The 17,723-nt window shown below is 46.1% G+C and overlaps 2 protein-coding genes across 2 annotated transcripts in view; one reads left to right on the top strand and one right to left on the bottom strand.

Moving 5' to 3' along the window:
- The window catches only part of LOC143835268 (uncharacterized), a 41,446-nt gene extending 29,079 nt beyond the window's left edge, over window positions 1-12,367 (top strand). Inside the window, exon 3 of the transcript XR_013230055.1 lies at window positions 12,059-12,367. The gene's annotated coding sequence lies outside the window, so the exon portion shown is untranslated. The remainder of the gene's footprint in view (window positions 1-12,058) is intronic.
- COLGALT2 (collagen beta(1-O)galactosyltransferase 2) overlaps window positions 1-16,632 on the bottom strand; it is a 55,390-nt gene extending 38,758 nt beyond the window's left edge. Inside the window, exon 1 of the mRNA XM_077332633.1 lies at window positions 15,854-16,632. Coding sequence (XP_077188748.1) covers window positions 15,854-16,113 — 260 coding nt within the window. The 5' untranslated portion in view covers window positions 16,114-16,632. The remainder of the gene's footprint in view (window positions 1-15,853) is intronic.
- Window positions 16,633-17,723: the final 1,091 nt, after the last annotated feature.

The following is a 17,723-nucleotide window of genomic DNA, read 5'->3' as shown; positions in this document are numbered from 1 at the left end:
TGCGAGCCAGTTTAGTGTAATGGTTAAAAGAGGGGGCCTCTAATCCGGAGAACCAGGTTTGATTCCCTACTTCTCCACATGCAGGAAGATGGGTGACCTTGGGCCAGTTACAGTTCTTTCAGAGCTCTCTCAGCCTCACCTACTTCATAGGGTGTCTGTTGTGGGGAAGGGGAGGGGATTGTAAGCTGCTTTGAAACTCCGTCAAGCAAAAAAGCAGGGTGTAAAAATTGGCTTTTTCCTTTCCCATCTCATTAGTATTTAGACAAGTATTTTTATAAGCCCTGAATTTCTCTCTGGCACCCTGAAGCATGGAGGTGGAGGGGGTGTATAAACGTGTAAAAAGGATTAAGTATACCATTCACACAGCTCAATAGATACTGAATTGAGCACAAAGTGGGATTACAGGCTGATCCATATCAATTGTAAGCAGCACAGTGGAATGTATTCAGTATTAGTAATTCCTATTTTTATTGGGATGTATTTGTTTTCTGATACCAGAGCTTTAAAATAGCTACTTTGCTGATATGTCAAAGGATGTGTAGTGACTATTTAATTTTGTGGCTTTTTAAAAAAAAATCATGTTTTCAGGTGCTTTTGAGGTGGAAGAAATACATGATAAGTTATTGCCTATGAGACTATGTAGGAATTAAGTCATCACAGATCCTATTCCCCAAGCTGGGGTGACATGTTCAGAGAAGGGAGACTAGGATGGCTGAGGGGCTGGAATCCATGTCTTCATGGCTGAGAGAGCCGGAGAAGAGGAGGGCCAGGGTTGGGATGATATCTGTGTGTTTATTATTTAAAAGGTAGACATGTCACTCCATGCAATCCAGAGGGCATGGTTACAACCTACTACAGGCCCCAATGGGGTAGCAAAGGTAATCTTCTCTTCAACTTGGGCTCTGAGAGAAACCTGCCAGAAGCTCTTGGTCACGTCCAGTGTGGTTAGGTTTCCGTTTGTACAGGTATTTGCCCTGTTCAAATAAAACAGCAACCATACCTATCAGGAGGACCACACAAAACTTGCAGTTCGGTTGTATGTGGCTGTTGTGCCAAAATCAAGAGGGCATGTTACTACCAAACTACAGCTTGAGGGAACACAAACTGCAGTTTATCCCTAAAGCTGAAAGGGAGGGGGAAGCCTGCAAGGAGGAGGAAGAATTACCAAACTGGTTTGCTACTCCTTTAGATAGCGTGTGGGGGCCCTGTCTCAACTGCACTGTGAAGAAGGTTTTGCTGAGAGGGAATCCTATGTGTCCCGTAATTTCTAGCAAATTATAGATTTGTATATTTTTCTAACACATGACCATTTTTAAAGAGAAAAGAACAAAACTACTCTTCACCTGTAGGAAAAATAAGTTGGTCATAAGTCCCTCAGCAACTCACTTATACAACCTTCCATTCCCTTCTCTTTCTGGAGGGTTCAAAGCAACATCCTTTCTGCCTCATGTGTTTTCGATTAACATCTCTTTATTTTCAAAGCTCTGGGAACACTGAGCAGTAGTTCTTGTCAGCATGGAAGCAGGGGAGGAAAGAAAGAAAGCCACATACCTGTCAACAGTGGGTGGTAATCCACAGGGCTGTGCAATAGGATGATACTGCTCTAACTAATCATAATGAAACACACAGGACTTGGTATGAGTATTTGTGTCTTCAAACAAAAACGCAGGTGTACGTGAACATCAGCGTTAAAAGTGTCCAGTGCTGGAATGATGAATGCACATACTTGCCATGTGGGTACTGCTCATACCATCACTAAAGTATATTGAGAGTAGCGGGCCTCAATCTACCAGCTCAATTTGTGTAGTGAGCAGAATGATTCTGAAGACACCTGCTTAGGGAGTGTCACACCATAGGAACTGTTTGCAGCCAGGAAGGAACTCTGACACACAACTCCCTTGTCACAAATAGATCATAAGCGCTGACCCTCAGCTGTGGCACAGCAAGCACTCTTGAAATTTCATCCTTTGACTATTGATCATTATGTTTCTCCTTGCTACATCTCAATTCTAGCAAGATGCTTCCTCACACACAAGCACATGGAATCCAAAAACTCTTCACCAGTATGCCAAATACTAAGGAATGCCCAAATCCTATTTACACAGGTGAAGTTGCTATCAATATTGCCAGGGGTCAAGAAACAGTGAAGCTTTCATATTCCAGAGCTACAAAACAGCAGAAACACAGAGGAATCTGGAAATGCTACTTAAATTCTGGACGGTACAGTATTTCCATCTTGTGAAAAGAAAGTATTAAAAAAAGCCCTAGAAAGTATTAGTGGTATAAATGAAAGAGGGAAAGATACATGGCACAAAAAGGAGGTATATAAAGGAACGGCAATATGGGACTGGGTGGGAGTACAGAAGCCCTTATCCCTGACTACCAGAATCTTTTGGGTTTCTAAGTTTGTTTCTAAACTTGACAATAAGTCTACTTTTTGCCCAAATGTTCTGTGTCAAGAAGAGTGAAGTATTTAGATTTTTATTTAGGTCAGTTCTGTGCTGCGTTCCTGTCCATCCAGAATTTTCCCCTTACCCCTCCAATCAGGGGCACCCAAAGGAAATTACAGAGACTCTTAAAAAAAACTGGCATAAGCACAGTAAAATTACAGAGATATAAAGAAGGAGAACATAGGCATCACCTGTCAAGCAGATGCAAAGGCCCTTCCAAAATAAAAAAAAATGGAGGGAAAAAGTTCTACAGCCCAAGGGCAGCAGCTGTGAAGGCTATCCCATAAGTCTAATGTAAGTGAATCTTCAGACACTGCAGGTTCCTGCAAGAAGGCATCATTCTTAGCTCTTAAAAGTCCAGACAGGTTGCTATGAAAGAAGGCAGGTATTTCTGCATTTCTGAACTATAGAAGAAATATCTTTCTGAACACGGCTGCGTGATGCATAACCTCTTGTTAATTTTATTCATATCCACCTAAATTTTTTTGGAGAAGGCAGCATAAAAATATTTGTGGTGGCCTTCTGGTACATTCTCCTCATCAGTTGCCATGGCAGGGAAATTTATTTCTGTCAGTGCTTGTGTGGCAAATAACTTCATTTTGAAATTTATCCCTAGGGGTGAGGGACCAACAAGATGGACATTATTAAATCTGTGGGTTCAGTCAGAACACAAACACCAGCTCTAACACGAAGAGAACTTTTATTAACAAAAAGGAAAACTGCATAGTAACAAGGAGAATATACAGACTTTATATACATAGCTGCTACAGGCAACTCTCATTTACACACACTATTGGTTGTTAACGCACCCTTACAATTGGCTACTAACAAAACCTGCTGATTGGCTGCTTGAAACATTCTATTTAGTGAATCACAATTGAGGACCAAGGAACCACAAGCCCAGACACATGAATTCTATTGTATGAACCTACGTACATAAGAGACATATTAAATAATAGTAAATGCGCACAATTCCCTTTACTCTCATGTACTTTTAAATATTTTTCTTCATATATCTTGCATGGCTGACCTTCAATTTCACTTTCTCAAAATTACATTTGATTTACAGAGCCAGGGGATGAGCTGGAAGCGTCTTTACTGTGTTCATCGCAAACGTATTTGTCATTTCTGCAACTCGGTTCGAGAAAAACAGTTTCATGAATTTGTAGCACAAGTCTGCTGCGGATTGTGCCAAAGGGTCAGCAAATGCCATCCCAATAGGATTCAAATGGGTAGCACCTTTAAGACCAACAAAGATGATAGTTCTAGTCTGAGGAAGAGTGCTTGCACTCAAAAGCTCACGCCTTGAATAAATCTTTGTTGGTCATAAAGGTGCCACTGGACTCTGATTTTGTTGTGCCATCCCAATAATAACCTTTCCCTCCAATTCTCAGAGCACTTAAAAAGCAAATACATACATTTGTTCAAGCTGTAAAGCAACAAATGGCTATATGTGGACGAGGCAATTTTTAAAAAAGTAAATGACTGGCAGCCCATTTGAAGTATGGCTGTGGGGGGCACGGGGGGAGGAGTGAGTGCGAGACCAACATTCGGTCTTCTTGCTAGTGGCTGAAAGAGTTCTAAGAACTAGCTTCAGAATTATCTCTTTCCTCATCCATAGTGAATCTTGTACAGAATCTAACTCCTTAGATTCTCCATTAATTTGCATAAGAATTCATAGAATCATAGAATAATACAGTTGGAAGGGACCTCATGGGTCATCTAGTCCAACCCCCTGCACTATGCAGCACACTCACAACCCTATCGCTCATCCACTGTAACCTGCCACCCCCTTAAGCCTTCACAGAATCAAGAGTCACAGAATTGTGACTCTTATGTTTATAATTATATATTGAAAAGTGTGCAGGCACACATTACTGGAGTTTTTCACTTCCACGGCTGCTGCTGTTACAGAGTAGGAATACTCAGGGCCGTTCCGCATTCGTCCAAAATAGCACAATGGTTACTAATTGAAATTGCTACAGTTTTGCCGTTATGCACAACGTCGTTGACAATCTGCAACACTCCTGAAACCGATCCGCAAAAAGCGCTTCATTGTAGCGCTTTCAGGGAAATCCCCAAAAGTGGATTCATCCTCCGGAAAGCGCTACACTCCTGCAACCAATCTGCAACACTAGCGGGAAAGTTCTGTGCGTTACCATTGTTGCGGTTTCTGCAAAGTCCCTCCCCCTGGCTCTCTCCTCTGATCTTCCGGCGAAGCGATCGCCATTTTTTTTTCTCCGAGCGAGCGGAGATCAACGCACCGGCAAGCCTTCATTTACCCAGTGAGGCTTCCCCGGCTGCAGTCCCTCTGTTTAAAGTCACCAAGCACAAGCATCACAGAGGCCCGTTTGCTGGTTTATTTTCACTTTATTTTTCACACTGTTTTCGGCCGAAAATCGCGCCCGTGAGGGGGGGGGTTCACTCGGGGGGAGCGTGGCAACGATGAAATGGCAGCTCAAACACCACCTGCTACCTAGATGGGTCTCTCCGTTGCAACGAATCAACGCATATTCGTTGCAACGGGTGTTTTTTTTTTTAAGCCTTCCTTAAAGGGAAAGGGGCTGTTTGGGAGCATGATAACGGCCACCCATTGGTGCTTGACGGCCAGGGGCGGGACACAGCTCAGCAATAGCGCTTCCTTTTTAGCGATTTTTGCTGAGACCGGAACCCTGTGGGAAACGATAGAAACACAACTGGATTCCACTACAAAGGCAGGTATGCATAACAACGAATTCCACTATTTAAAATGGCGATTTTTCATTCAGCAAACAATTTGCTACATGGATCCCGGTGCGGAATGGCCCTCATACTATACCCTGCAGGACTACCTGTGATTTGTCATAGCTAAACTTCATAGTCGGACCAGTCAAATCTCAGCTAAGCTTCCTGGGACGTACCAGAAACCCCCGCTTCTCCTCTTTTCAGTTTCTACTAAACTATTGCTTCATGTTGTTGGGATTCCTAGACTTTCACTGCCCAAAGCGCTCCTTAGAGGAAGGGCAAATAAAAAATGCACTGGACAGATAAAAATACATGCCCCAATAACACAAGCTGCAATCTGCTTGTGGGTTTTTGCAATGACTATGACCTCTTCAGTTTCAAAAAGTGCTCTATCAGTTAGCTAGCTAGCATTGACTTGGCTGGTCTTCCATCTGGCACCGTGCCAGCTGAGATCAAAAAACATACATGCACTGAAAAGCATAGGAAGGCAAATGGATGTTAATCATCCTAGTATTGTGATCAGGTGAGCCAGGAACCCAGTACATTTTGAAACGGCCAATTTCCCCACTAACCATAGAGGAGGAGGAGGAGAAGCAGAAGGAGGAGAAGAATCCCCTTCCCTTTCCTCTCGACATAACAGACACCCTGTGAAGGAGGTGAGGCTGAGAGAGCCCTGATATTACTGAAGAAGAAGAAGATTTGGTTCTTATATCGTTCCCGGCCCTAGGGAAGCACGCCTAGCCTCGACCAGGGCCAGGGCCTTTTCAGTCCTGGCCCCCACCTGGTGGAATGAGCTCCCGGGTGAGCTGCGGGCCCTGCGGGACCCTTTAACGTTCCGCAGGGCCTGCAAGACGGAGCTCTTCCGCCAGGTCTATGGTTGAGGCTGGGGCTGCTGGGGTACATCGACTGCTCTCCCCCGGGCTTCTTGAACATCATTGACCTCCTTCTTCTCCACCCCCCCTTTTTTAGGAATGGGGGTAGGAAGGGGATCTTATTATTGTGCTGCCATGTTGTGACATTTTAAAGTCTTTTAATGGGAGTTTTAATGGGTTTTTTAAGACATTGTAACCCGCCGCGAGCCATTTGGGAGTGGCGGGAAATAAATCGAAATAATAATAATAATAATAATAATAATAATAATAATAATAATAATAATAATAATAATAATAATAATAATAATAATAATAATAATAATAATAATATATGCCGCTTTTCTCTCCCTGAAGGAGTCTCAAAGTGGCTTACAGTCGCCTTCCCTTTCCTCCCCCCACAACAGACACCCTGTGAGGTGGGTGAGGCTGAGAGAGCGCTGATATCACTGAAGAAGAAGATTTGGTTCTTATATGCCGCTTTTCTCTACCAGGAGTCTCAAAGCAGCTTACAGTTGCCTTCCCTTTCCTCCCCCCACAACAGACACCCTCTGAGGGAGGTGAGGCTGAGAGAGCCCTGATATCACTGAAGAAGAAGAAGATTTGGTTCTTATATGCCGCTTTTCTCTCCCTGAAGGAGTCTCAAAGTGGCTTACAGTCGCCTTCCCTTCCCTCTCCCCACAACAGACACTCTGTGAGGGGGGTGAGGCTGAGAGAGCGCTGATATCACTGCCCGGTCAGAACAATTTTATCAGTGCAGTGGTGAGCCCAAGGTCACCCAGCTGGCTGCATGTGGGGGAGGAGCAGAGAATCAAACTCGGCTCACCAGATTAGAAATCCACACTCCTCACCACTACACCAAGCTGTCTGAGACAAATAATTGTGGGGTTCACTGACAATGGATGTGGTGATGGCTGCTAGCACAGGTGGCTTTAAAAGGGAATTAGACAGATCCATGGAGGACAAAGCCCATCAACAGCTACTAGTCATAGTGACTAAAAGGAGCCACCGTATCGAGAGGCCAATAAACCAATGGAAACACCTCTTGACCTGTCCAAGCAGCTCTCCTTTAAGGCTCAGTTATGCAAAGAGGAGTTATTGCCAATACTTTTATTTTGCATGGAGGACTCTAAAAATGGAGTCTGCCAAGGAGACAGCCATGACCTCACCAGGTCTGAAACAACAGCTAATTGGGAGAGTCACTTGTTATGGATAGAGCTGCCACTTGCATTTATGCTACTAAGGAAGCCCCAGCCAGTGCTCTCAAAGGAATGTCCCCTGACACCTTGCTTTCTAACCAATACAATCCTCTGATGAGCCTTGATTTGTTTCATAAAATTATTGAAAGTTGAGGTAAAGTACCTAAAACAGCCAAGATGAGTAACTGAGGGCTGCCTGTTCCAGGAAAAATGTTCAGCAAGTGCATTAGGGCAATTATTACTCCCCTGTGAGCTACAGAGTGACCACAGCCAAGTTGTTTCAGAAACCTGATCCTGCTTTGAAAAGGCATTCAAAAACACCTCTCACTATCCAAAAGAATTTCCTGCTCAAGAGTCACACGGTCCATTGTAAAAGTGTCCACAAATGAAATGCCAGACCAAGGAGGAGCGCCTACTATCAAACTCCGCACTAAACCGTGCAAATGAAAAGCTGTGACAAATGAAAGAGAGGCTGATTACAGCAATAAAATCAAATCACAACTGACTTATGACAAGTCTAGCAAAGAGCTCTCCAGGCAAGTGAGAAGTGGAAGCGATTTGCCATAGCCTAACTCTGCAGGGTCTTCCTTGGTGGTCTCCCATCCAAGTTCTGACCCTGTTTCGCTTCCAAGATCTAGCGTGATCAGGCCTCCTTCCTCCTGAACCTGAAATATTCTCCCACAAAAGGAGGCTGCCCAATTTATCTTTCAGCAACAAGGAGTGGGAGTACAAGCTCCATCTCATAATATAGTAGGCCCGAACAGCGGTAGACTGATGTCTGTACTATAGATGGTTATCACTGTCTAGGAGACTCTGCTTCAGAAATATTGATCTTAGACAGTTATCAAAGTCCTGTACTTGCCTAACCTTCAGACAGCTAGCGGCGCCCAAAGAAATTTTGTTTGGTTTTGGTTGCCCTTTCAAACAGCTTCTAGATGAGAAAATGGGTAACTGCGACAAGTCGGTCTGTCTCTCTACCTAATACCCAAATATACAGAAAGAGAACTGCACTTTGGCAGGTTGCCTGCGACGTACTATGACTTGACCAGAAGAAGGAGAGGTGTTTCATATATGTTACTTTTCTCTACCAGAAAGTGTCTCAAAACAGCTTACAATTGCCTTCCCTTTCCTCTCCCCACAACAGACACCCTGTGAGGGGGGTCAGAACAGCTTTATCAGTGCTGCAGCAAGCCCAAAGTCACCCAGCTGGCTGCATGTAGAGGAGCGGGGAATCAAACCCGGCTCACCACATTAGAAGCTGGCGCTCCCAACCAACACACCAAGCTGGCAAGGCTTATGAAGTACCAGTGGTTGGAACCCATGTGACCAGGGGAAAGGGGAGGCTAAAGATCCACGCACATTTATTGATATGAAATTTAACCTTTAGCTGACTGCTGAATAGGGAGCAACATCAATGCTAAGTAATGCTCCTACCAAACCAGAGCTAATGAAATGAAAACAAATTATTATTATTTTTAAAGTCCAAGACATGGCAAAATCGCTTGATTTGGATTTAACCTGGGAAATTATTTTCCCTGGGTCTGTGCTTTGTGTCTGACACTGTAGCCCAGCCTTTCTCAGCTTTTTTTTACTGTTAACCCCCCCCCCCCCCGAAACATTATTCAGGCTTCAAGAAACCCCAGAAGTGACACAACTATGCAGAATCATGCCCACCCAGGGTTCCTCCTCTTCCCACCCCCTCCAGGACCATCACTGACCACTGATGGGTGGGTTGACATCACCATATATAGTCATATCACCTGATCAATGCTTAACAATTTTTTAAAATATGCATAAAATAAATTAAATCCCACCCATTCGGGAAACCCTTCTGGGCTGTCAAGAAACTTCAGAGTTTCATGAATCTTTGGTTGAGAAAGCCTGCTGAAGCTTGATCATCTAACGGCTATGGTCTCTTTATGATCTAATGCTGCTGGGGGCATTTACATTACCAGCTTGATGAACTTTGGGGGAAATACAATCACTGGCTCCTGACTGTATGCCCATTTGGCTTGTGGAGGTTACTGGTTGCCCTCCATGACCATTAGATGGGCTCCTAAGATGGCTGCCACTTGAAATCGGCTGATTGGAGAGGGGCTGATCCTCCAATGCTGCCTTTCCTGTGTGGCATTTTTCCACACACTTTTTGGTCTATGTTGAAGACACTTTAACAATCAAGGTCAAGACAGTCCTGCAACGGTTTTTCCCCGCTTAATTTGATAGCACTATAGCCTCTGCTGAGATTAGGACTTCCAAATCACTGTCAGAAAGAAAGCCATTGCTACCCTCTGTTCTATTCATAGCTTGAGCACACGAGTAGGTACACTATGCCAGCTTGTACTCAAAATGGCTGCTGCTCCAGCACAGGGCTTGTAATCACTTTCTTCTCTGAGCCTAAGAGGCAGGGGAGGAGAAGTCAGCAGAGTTAAAGATATAAGAAGGAATCAGATAAGAATCTGATTGAAATAGATAAAAATACAATAGCACCGTTACTGGCATACCAGTGTCCTAAATGAAGGGAACAGTTCATCTCTGAGAGACCCACAGAATTGACATAGGTAGATAAATCGTAGGCAGCATGGAAAGGAATACTTTGGGCAAATACCTTCATGCCAGTTTTCTCTGGAACGGACACGGGTTTAAAAAGATGACTCTGATTCCGAAATTTGCTAAGATTAATGAGTATGATTTCCCTCCAAAGACAGACATATATTTTCTAAACGTCCTAAGTAAATAAATGCCCTTTCTGTTTAGACTCTATCAACCAGCTTCTGTTGCTGTGACCATGTATAATTCATATTCAACTGAAAGGAAGTGTGTTCACCCCTCTGCATATATCCGTAGAATATCTTTCTAGCCAATAATATTTTGCTATTGCAAGCTTCACTGGCGTATATCTAAGGCCCAGTAACCAACAATTTTAGTCAAAAGGGCAACAGGCCAACGGTCCTATTCAGTATCCCCAAAAGGGGCTTATTCACACCTTTCTTTGGGCTGCTTTGCAGGGACAGAGACCACCACAAAGAGGGGTAGAGCTATAGCCAAGGGATGTGGGCTTTCTGGAAAATTTTGAATTGGAAAGCTTTCAGACGCCCTAAACAGAACTTCTGATGCACCATGTTTATTTTGACTTATCTTTATTAAGCGAAAAATGAAAAATACGCCATGCTAACTGTCTATCCCAATAACAATAATCATTCAGAACTGAAATGTTAGATGGGGAGGGGGGGGGAAGTGTGATTTAAAAGTTACATTTGAATAAACTAAAAGCTTTAGATTGCAATTATTATTTTCATTGGAATAATATTTGCAAAAACGTAAACACCTATATAGAGTTCAAATGTAAGAGGGAGGGAAACAAAACAAACTAGACTGACCCTGTACTGGTTATTACTCATGCTCACATTTCACAAGTTACCTCAGGGATTTGCTTATTGTGAATTACACTTAGCCACTGATAGTCTCACAATTACTTGGAAGCTAACACAGCAGTTACTTTTCAGTGCGTTGACCACATATGGCTGCCACCTTTTGTTTACAGAAGTTCTGAACCTTCAGGCTAAAGTAGGGTTTCCAGGTTCCATCTGGTCATTGGCAAGGAAGGGGGGGTAAGGTTGCTAGATTCAGGTTTGGAAACTTCTGGAGACTTGGGGAGAGCGTGGACCTTAGTGGGGTGCAATGTCACAGAGTTCACCCTCCTAAGCAATATGGAGATGAGCAGCCATTCCAGGGGATCCCTAGTTCCCATCTGGAGACTGGTATCCCTGGACTAAAAGCCCTTTTCTGTGTCAGTAAACTGCTTCCTTGCCCATCTAAAGACCAGGCAGAAGTGTAGAAGAATCTGGGGATTATGTCACACATGGATTGCATATAACAGGAGGGACCAACATTAGGTTGGATTCAACCAGCCTGTATATTATTATTATTATTATTATTATTATTATTATTATTATTATTATTATTGGATTTATCACAACATTAAAAACCTCACAATGAAATATAACCACCCCAACTAAAATCATTCTAAATTCAATGACCAATTAACCTTCTCCCCACCCCTCTGTTCGACAACACCCCTGCCCAATGACTCAGGGGAAAAGATGCAATGGGAAAAGAGCCTGATGTCCTGGCCAAATTGAGGAGGGGCCCTCGATCTTATTGCCACCCAGCCTCAACCAAATGCCTGGTGAAAGAGCTCCATCTTGCAGCCCCTGCAGACTACACAAGCTCCGTCAGGGCCCTCAGTTCTTCCAGGAGCTCGTTCTACCAGGTTGGAGCCAGGACCAAAAAGGCCCAGGTCCTGGTCGAGGCTGGGTGTACTTCTTGTGGGCCAGGGACCACCAGCAGAGATTCATACCCGCTGAGCACAAGGCTCTGCGGGGAGTATGAGGTGATAGGTGGTCCCTCAGATATGTGGGGGCCAAATCGTGGATGGCCTTGAAGGTGTACAGCAAAACCTTGAACCTAATCTGGACCACAATCAGTAGCCAGTGCAGCTGCCTCAGCACTGGCCGGATATGGGTCCTCCAAGGTGTCCCAGTGAGGACCCTAGCAGCTGCAGTCTGCACCAGCTGTAATTTCCAGGTCAACAACAAGGGTAGGCCAGCGTAGAGTGAGTTACAGAAGTCAAGCCTGGAGATGACTATTGCATGGTCACTGTGACCAGGTGCTCAGAGGACAGGTAGGGCGCTAATAGCCTTGCTTGATGTAGATAGGAAAAAATGCCTGTTGGGCCCCCTTTGTGACCTGGGACTCCATCTATAAGGAGGCTGGGTAAATGCACTTCCTGATCTATCCCCCTCCTGCCCAACCACAGGATGCTGGTGAAACCCGGAGGACGCTGTCCTGAAGGGGGAAAGAAGAAGGGGCAGGCGGTCGTTGTTGCGGTCGGCCGACTGGCGGAAGGAGATTGATCACAACGCCTGGAAGAGAGGGAGAGTTGTAGAATAAATAGATGTACCTGTTCTAACGGATCGTTTAGTTTATGGTCCAAAAGAAATCCAGTCCAATACAGGCAAAGGTGGACAAGAATTAAGAGAAAGATCCTAGCTAGTTGCATTGATCCAAAGCAAAATTCCACCCTTTGAAGACCCAATGAAATAACACTAAAGGGAAATTCTTAGTCTGAGGAAAAGTGCTTGCACTCGAAAGCTCACGCCTTGAATAAATCTTTGTTGGTCTTAAAGGTGCCACTGGACTTTGATTTTATTGTGCTACTTCAGACCAACATGGCTACCCTTTGGAATCCATCTTGAAAGGGTTGAGTTTCAGGCGTTCAGCTTCACCCCATTTCCCTCCTTCCTACCACATTCTCCATTCCACAGCTTTGGTACATGTCGGTCCCATGATCCTGGCACAGCCTTTTTGGAGGTCATAGTGGACCCCTCCTTCCTTATTCTCCAGCAGAAAAAAGAAGAAAATACATGATAACACAATTTTTTAAAAAGGGAATAGCCATGTTGGTCTGCCATAGAACAGCGACATTACAGTCCAGGAGCACCTTAGAATTAAAAAAAAATGTCCAAGGTATAAGATTCCAAAGGTCAAAGCTCATTAGATATCAGATTTGAATCTAGACAAGACCATGTGTGAGTATGCCAACAGAAATTGCTTGGACGGATTTTCTCTTGGTTTTGCCTGTCCCAGTTCTGACAAGCAGGCAAGAAATAAAATTCCGGCAGGCTAGTAAAATTTGGACAGAGCAGCAATCCTGCATCCAGCCAGTATAAGAGCAACACATTTCACAAGGTCTTTCCAAATGGGGTTGCCAGCTCTGGGTTGGGAGAAACCTGGAGACTTGGGGGAGGGGTAAGCCTGCAGAATGCGGGTTTGGGGAGGGGAGAAATTTCAGTGGGGTCTAATACTCTGCAGTCTACCTCCTAAACAATTATTTTCTGCAGGGGAACTGATCTTTGCTGCCTGGAGACTAGGTATAATTCCAGGGGATTCCCCAGGCCCCATCTGGAGGCTGGCATCCCTATTTCCGAACCAAAAGATTTATTTTTAAAATGATTTATTCCCTGCCTTTCAGTTATTCATTCATTCGGCAGGATCCCTGGGCAAAAATCCTTACAGTACTTGATTGACAGAAGCTATCTAATGAACCATCGTCTTCTTCTAATGAACGAGCTTTTGTGCTTCCCTCAGCCTTTTATGTTTCTGTAAAACATTCACCTGCTGAATCGAAAAAAGCATCACTACCACAACTTTACAAAATCATGAAAAATCGGCATATCTTGAAGAATCAAATTACCCTATATACTCACGTATAAGCCTAGTTTTTCAGCACCTTTTTCACACTGAAAAAGCCCTCCTCGGCTTATACGTACCCGAGTGGAAATGTACCCAATACAAAAGTGAAGATATAGCAACAGACGGCTCCATAGAATCATAGAGGTGGAAGGGATCTCATGGGTCATCTAGTCCAACCCCCTGCACTATGCAGGACACTCACAACCCTATTGCTCATCCACTGTAACCTGCCACCCCCTTGAACCTTCACAGAATCAGCCTCTCCATCAGATGGCTATCCAGCCTCTGTTTATAAATTTCCAAAGATGGGAGAACCCACCAGCTCCCAAGGAAGCCTGTCCCACTGAGAAACCGTTCCACCCGTTCTCCAAGAAGTGTCAAAAATAATGGCCAGAGGTTCAGAGATTACGTCTGCAAGTTCTTTTAAGTACCCTTGGATGCAATTCATCTGGCCCAGAAGACTTTGTTTCATTTAAAGAAACTAGGTGTTTGTGGACTCCTCCAACAGTGATCCTAGGCCACCATTCCCACCCCCTGTGTTGTGTTACGTTTTTGCCACATGAGCATTATTTCCCTCACAAGAGAAGACTGAGAAAAAACATGAGTTAAGCAGTATAGCCCTTTCCTCATCAACTGTTGTAATTTCACTTTCTTGTCCTCGCAGAAGAAGAAGAAGAGTTGGTTCTTATATGCTGCTTTTCTTGCAGTGTTCCTACCATGTCCCTACTCTTTTTCTTACTTGAAATATAACTGAAGAAGCCTTTTTTGCTATGTTTAGCACTTCTTCCTAGCCTAAGCTCCTATTGAGCTTTTCTAACACTTTGCCTACAATTATTGTTTATACCTCTTCAAGGTAGGGCAATTTTTCATGATTTTATAAGGGAGTAGTAAATCCTGAATATTAGCCTCCAGACATGGCACATTCCACTCATTTCAGGAGGAGGAGGAGAAGGAGACATAGTAGTAGTTCTTATATGCCATTGTCCTCTACCCGAATGAGTCCCAAAGCGGCTCACATTCGCGCCTTCCCTTTCCTCTCCCTATAGCAGGCACCCTGTGAGGGTAGTGAGGCTGAGAGAGCCCTGCTATTACTGAAGAAGGAGAGTTGGTTCTTAGGTGCCGCTTTTCTCTACCTGAAGGAATCTCAAAGCGGCTTACATTCGCCTTCCCTTTCCTCTCCCTACAACAGACACCCTGTGAGGGAGGTGGGGCTGAGAGAGCCCTGATATCACTGCTCTGTCAGAACAGCTTTATCAGTGTTGTGGTGAGCCCAAGCTGCCTGTGGGGGAGCTTCAATGTGCACTAAGCAGCTAGATGGCACAGCTTCCAGCCTAATCTAAAGGAGATACCATGCAAGCATGAAGTCACATGGGTGAGTTCCTTTGCCCCAGCCAGCATCCTGTTTAAAATCAGGCCACAGCTATAGCAGGGTCAGGAGGAGGAAAAATGCCACTGGAGCCTGCTGTCAAAAGTCAACAGAGCCTCCTCTGGGCTTAATATATTCTGAATCATTAAACTGTGTCTCAGCAAAGCAGATTCAGTAGTAGGCACATACAGACACATTATACATCTTCCCCTCAACCAGAGATAAGGAACTCTGCAGGAGACACAAAAAATTATTCATCAGAGCACCTGCTGGAAAGGTCTGCAGCAATAAAGAGAGATAGCTGTTTTAGGGGCCAGCCAGGTATTGTAAGCCAGGAAAGATGGACATGTGCATTTGGCCCCAGCTTGCCAACCCACTTGCAACTGGATTTCTTTGCCCCAGCGTACCCTGCCGTGGAAGGTCTCAGGTCCTTGCAGCCAAGACACAGCCAAATGCAAAACATCACCCTTCCCTCTCCACCATCATAACCTGACCACCCGGTCTGCGATTTCTGTTACCCTTCAGCCCTGCTCTGCGCTTGGCCACATTGCCAGATGCTGTTCTGTGTTCAAAGTGCATCTGAGTTTACCTGGACTTATCCAAATGGAATATTCCTTCCCTCCCTCTCTTGCTCCCTGGAGTTCCCCCCAGCCCATACCCCTCCTGCCCCCATCCCTTTCCTAGATGGTCCCGGATAATCCCCGGCAGCTCCCCCCCCCCCCCACTGGGGGTTGCCAACATTTCTCTTACTCCTGTGCCTCTCTCACGGCAGGCAGTTGCCTTCGGTGCAAATCTGTGGGCCAGGCTCACCTTAAAGGCAGACCAGGCGGGCAGACCTCTCTCCGGGGCAGTTGGCAACCCAGTCAGGTCCCCCCCACCCCCGCTGCTTCGAGGCCCGGATCCCTCCATCCCGGCGTCCTTCCTGAGCCCCCGGCGGGAAGCCTCCCAGGCCAGCCCCTTCCCCCGTCCCCGGGGTCTCCCTCCCTCCCTCACCAGACGGCGATCCTGGCCTTGGGGTAGCGCAGCCTCTCCAGGCAGCCGAGGAAGTGGGGCAGGGCGCGGGCGGCGTTCCTGGCGAGGACGGCCAAGAAGACGGTGGGCTTCTGCAGGGCGGATTCCGGCAGCGGCTCCTCCGGCGCCTCCTCCGCGCAGCGGCCCCGCGGCAGCCAGAGGAGAGTCGAGGCAACGTGGAGCAGCAGGAGCAGCCGCACCGAGGCGGGCGCCGAAGGGAGCTCGAGGGTCGCCGCGGCCATGGTCCCCCGCAGCCCCGGCCCGATGCCGTCGGCGCACAGCGGCCACACTCCCGTCGGGGCGCCGAGAGCTCCGGCCGTACCTGCCGAGCGGGCGAGGGAAGGAGCGCGGGCGGAGAGGCGGTGCGGCGCGGCTCGCCTGCACGCGTCTGGGCGGGAGGAGCCGGGGGCCGGTCCTTGGGCGCGAAAAAGGCGGAGGGGCCGCCCATCGCTTCGCCTTCCCTTTCGAAGACGGCAGAGTGCGCTTTCTCGCTCTGCCCCTCGCAGCCTTCCCTCAACGCAACTTTGTCATTTTTAAAAAGTTCCCACAAATTGGAAGTCGCAACGCCCGGGGGTGGGGGGTGGGCGTTTTCTTTCCGGCCGATTGCCCCGTGTGTCCCCGTGGCCTGAGTGCAGCAGGTCTGTTGACGCGCGGTGGGAAATGCAAGTAGCCTCTTGCTTGGCTCTTTCGCCGCCTGGAAACTGCCACGGCGCGTCACAAATGCTTTCGGGGGCGTGAAGGTGCGTTCATTGTAACGCGTGAACAGGCAGGCGGTGAAATGCTGGATCAGGCGGTGGACGGAATACTTTGGGACCGGTCGCTTTGAGTCCCGCTGGCACCTTTCAAGGTGTCGGCTTTTGAGAGCCAACGTTCTCTTCGTCGGAGGAATACTTCTGGATATTCCTTTGCCATAAAAATTCCGATTATAAAATCAAGAGGCGAGACTTTGCCACGTGCATTTGGGGCTTTTGGCTTCGAGATTCTAGAACACCCCAAGAGTCATTCTTTTCAAAAACTTCTTCTGTGAAACATGAAATGGCCTTGTCTGGTTCGCCTATATATATGACATGCAAACTCAGTGCTAGCATTCATTTTGGTTCCTTCTTTTTTTTTTTTTACCTCTGTGTGTGTGTGGAGGGGGGGAATCTCACAGGACCGGCCCTCCAGCCAGTCCACCCAGCACAAGAAACCGATCAGGAGGACACTGCAAACTTATATGCTCTCTTGACAAAGAGAAATACTGTGGATCTCTGCTCTACAAGTGTGGGACTGAGCTGGGAAACCCCCTTCACTGGAAGGCAGGGCTATCTACCTAAATGCTCAATATTAATCTCCATCCATCCATCTATCATCTGTCTACAAGAAATAAAACAACTTCAACATCAACCTAACACTAAAACCTATTGGAAATTAATTAGCTGATGGCCCTTGTTGGTCTTTGGTACTGTCCAGGTTTTGCCTTTTGGAAATGTCCATAGAGTTTTCAAGGTAGTTCTGATTTAATTTCAGCTGGAGGGGAGACATCCATGTGAAGGGGAGCCCAGGCAATGTTCTAGGTGCTATTATCACTGGATTCATTGGCCCCAATCAAATGCCTGGCAGAAGAGCTCTGGCAGGGCCCTCAGCTCTTCTGGGAGCTCATTCCACCAGGTAGGGGCCAGGACCAAAGAGGCCAGACGTACCTAGTCCAAGGTTTATGGCCTGATCTGGTGAACGTCCTGAAATTAAATCCCATTGCTTTCAAATACTTTTCTTGCAAGTAAATATGGCTCTAAAAGCCACCCTTGAAGTACAGCAAGTTCCATGACTGTTTGGTCGTATAACTGTGTTGCGGAAAATACCTGCGGAAAAT

Source organism: Paroedura picta, chromosome 4 (assembly GCF_049243985.1).
Source record: "Paroedura picta isolate Pp20150507F chromosome 4, Ppicta_v3.0, whole genome shotgun sequence".
Taxonomy (NCBI): domain Eukaryota; kingdom Metazoa; phylum Chordata; class Lepidosauria; order Squamata; family Gekkonidae; genus Paroedura; species Paroedura picta.
Note: the sequence above shows the minus strand (reverse complement) of the source record. Positions and strands in the feature narration are given on the sequence as shown.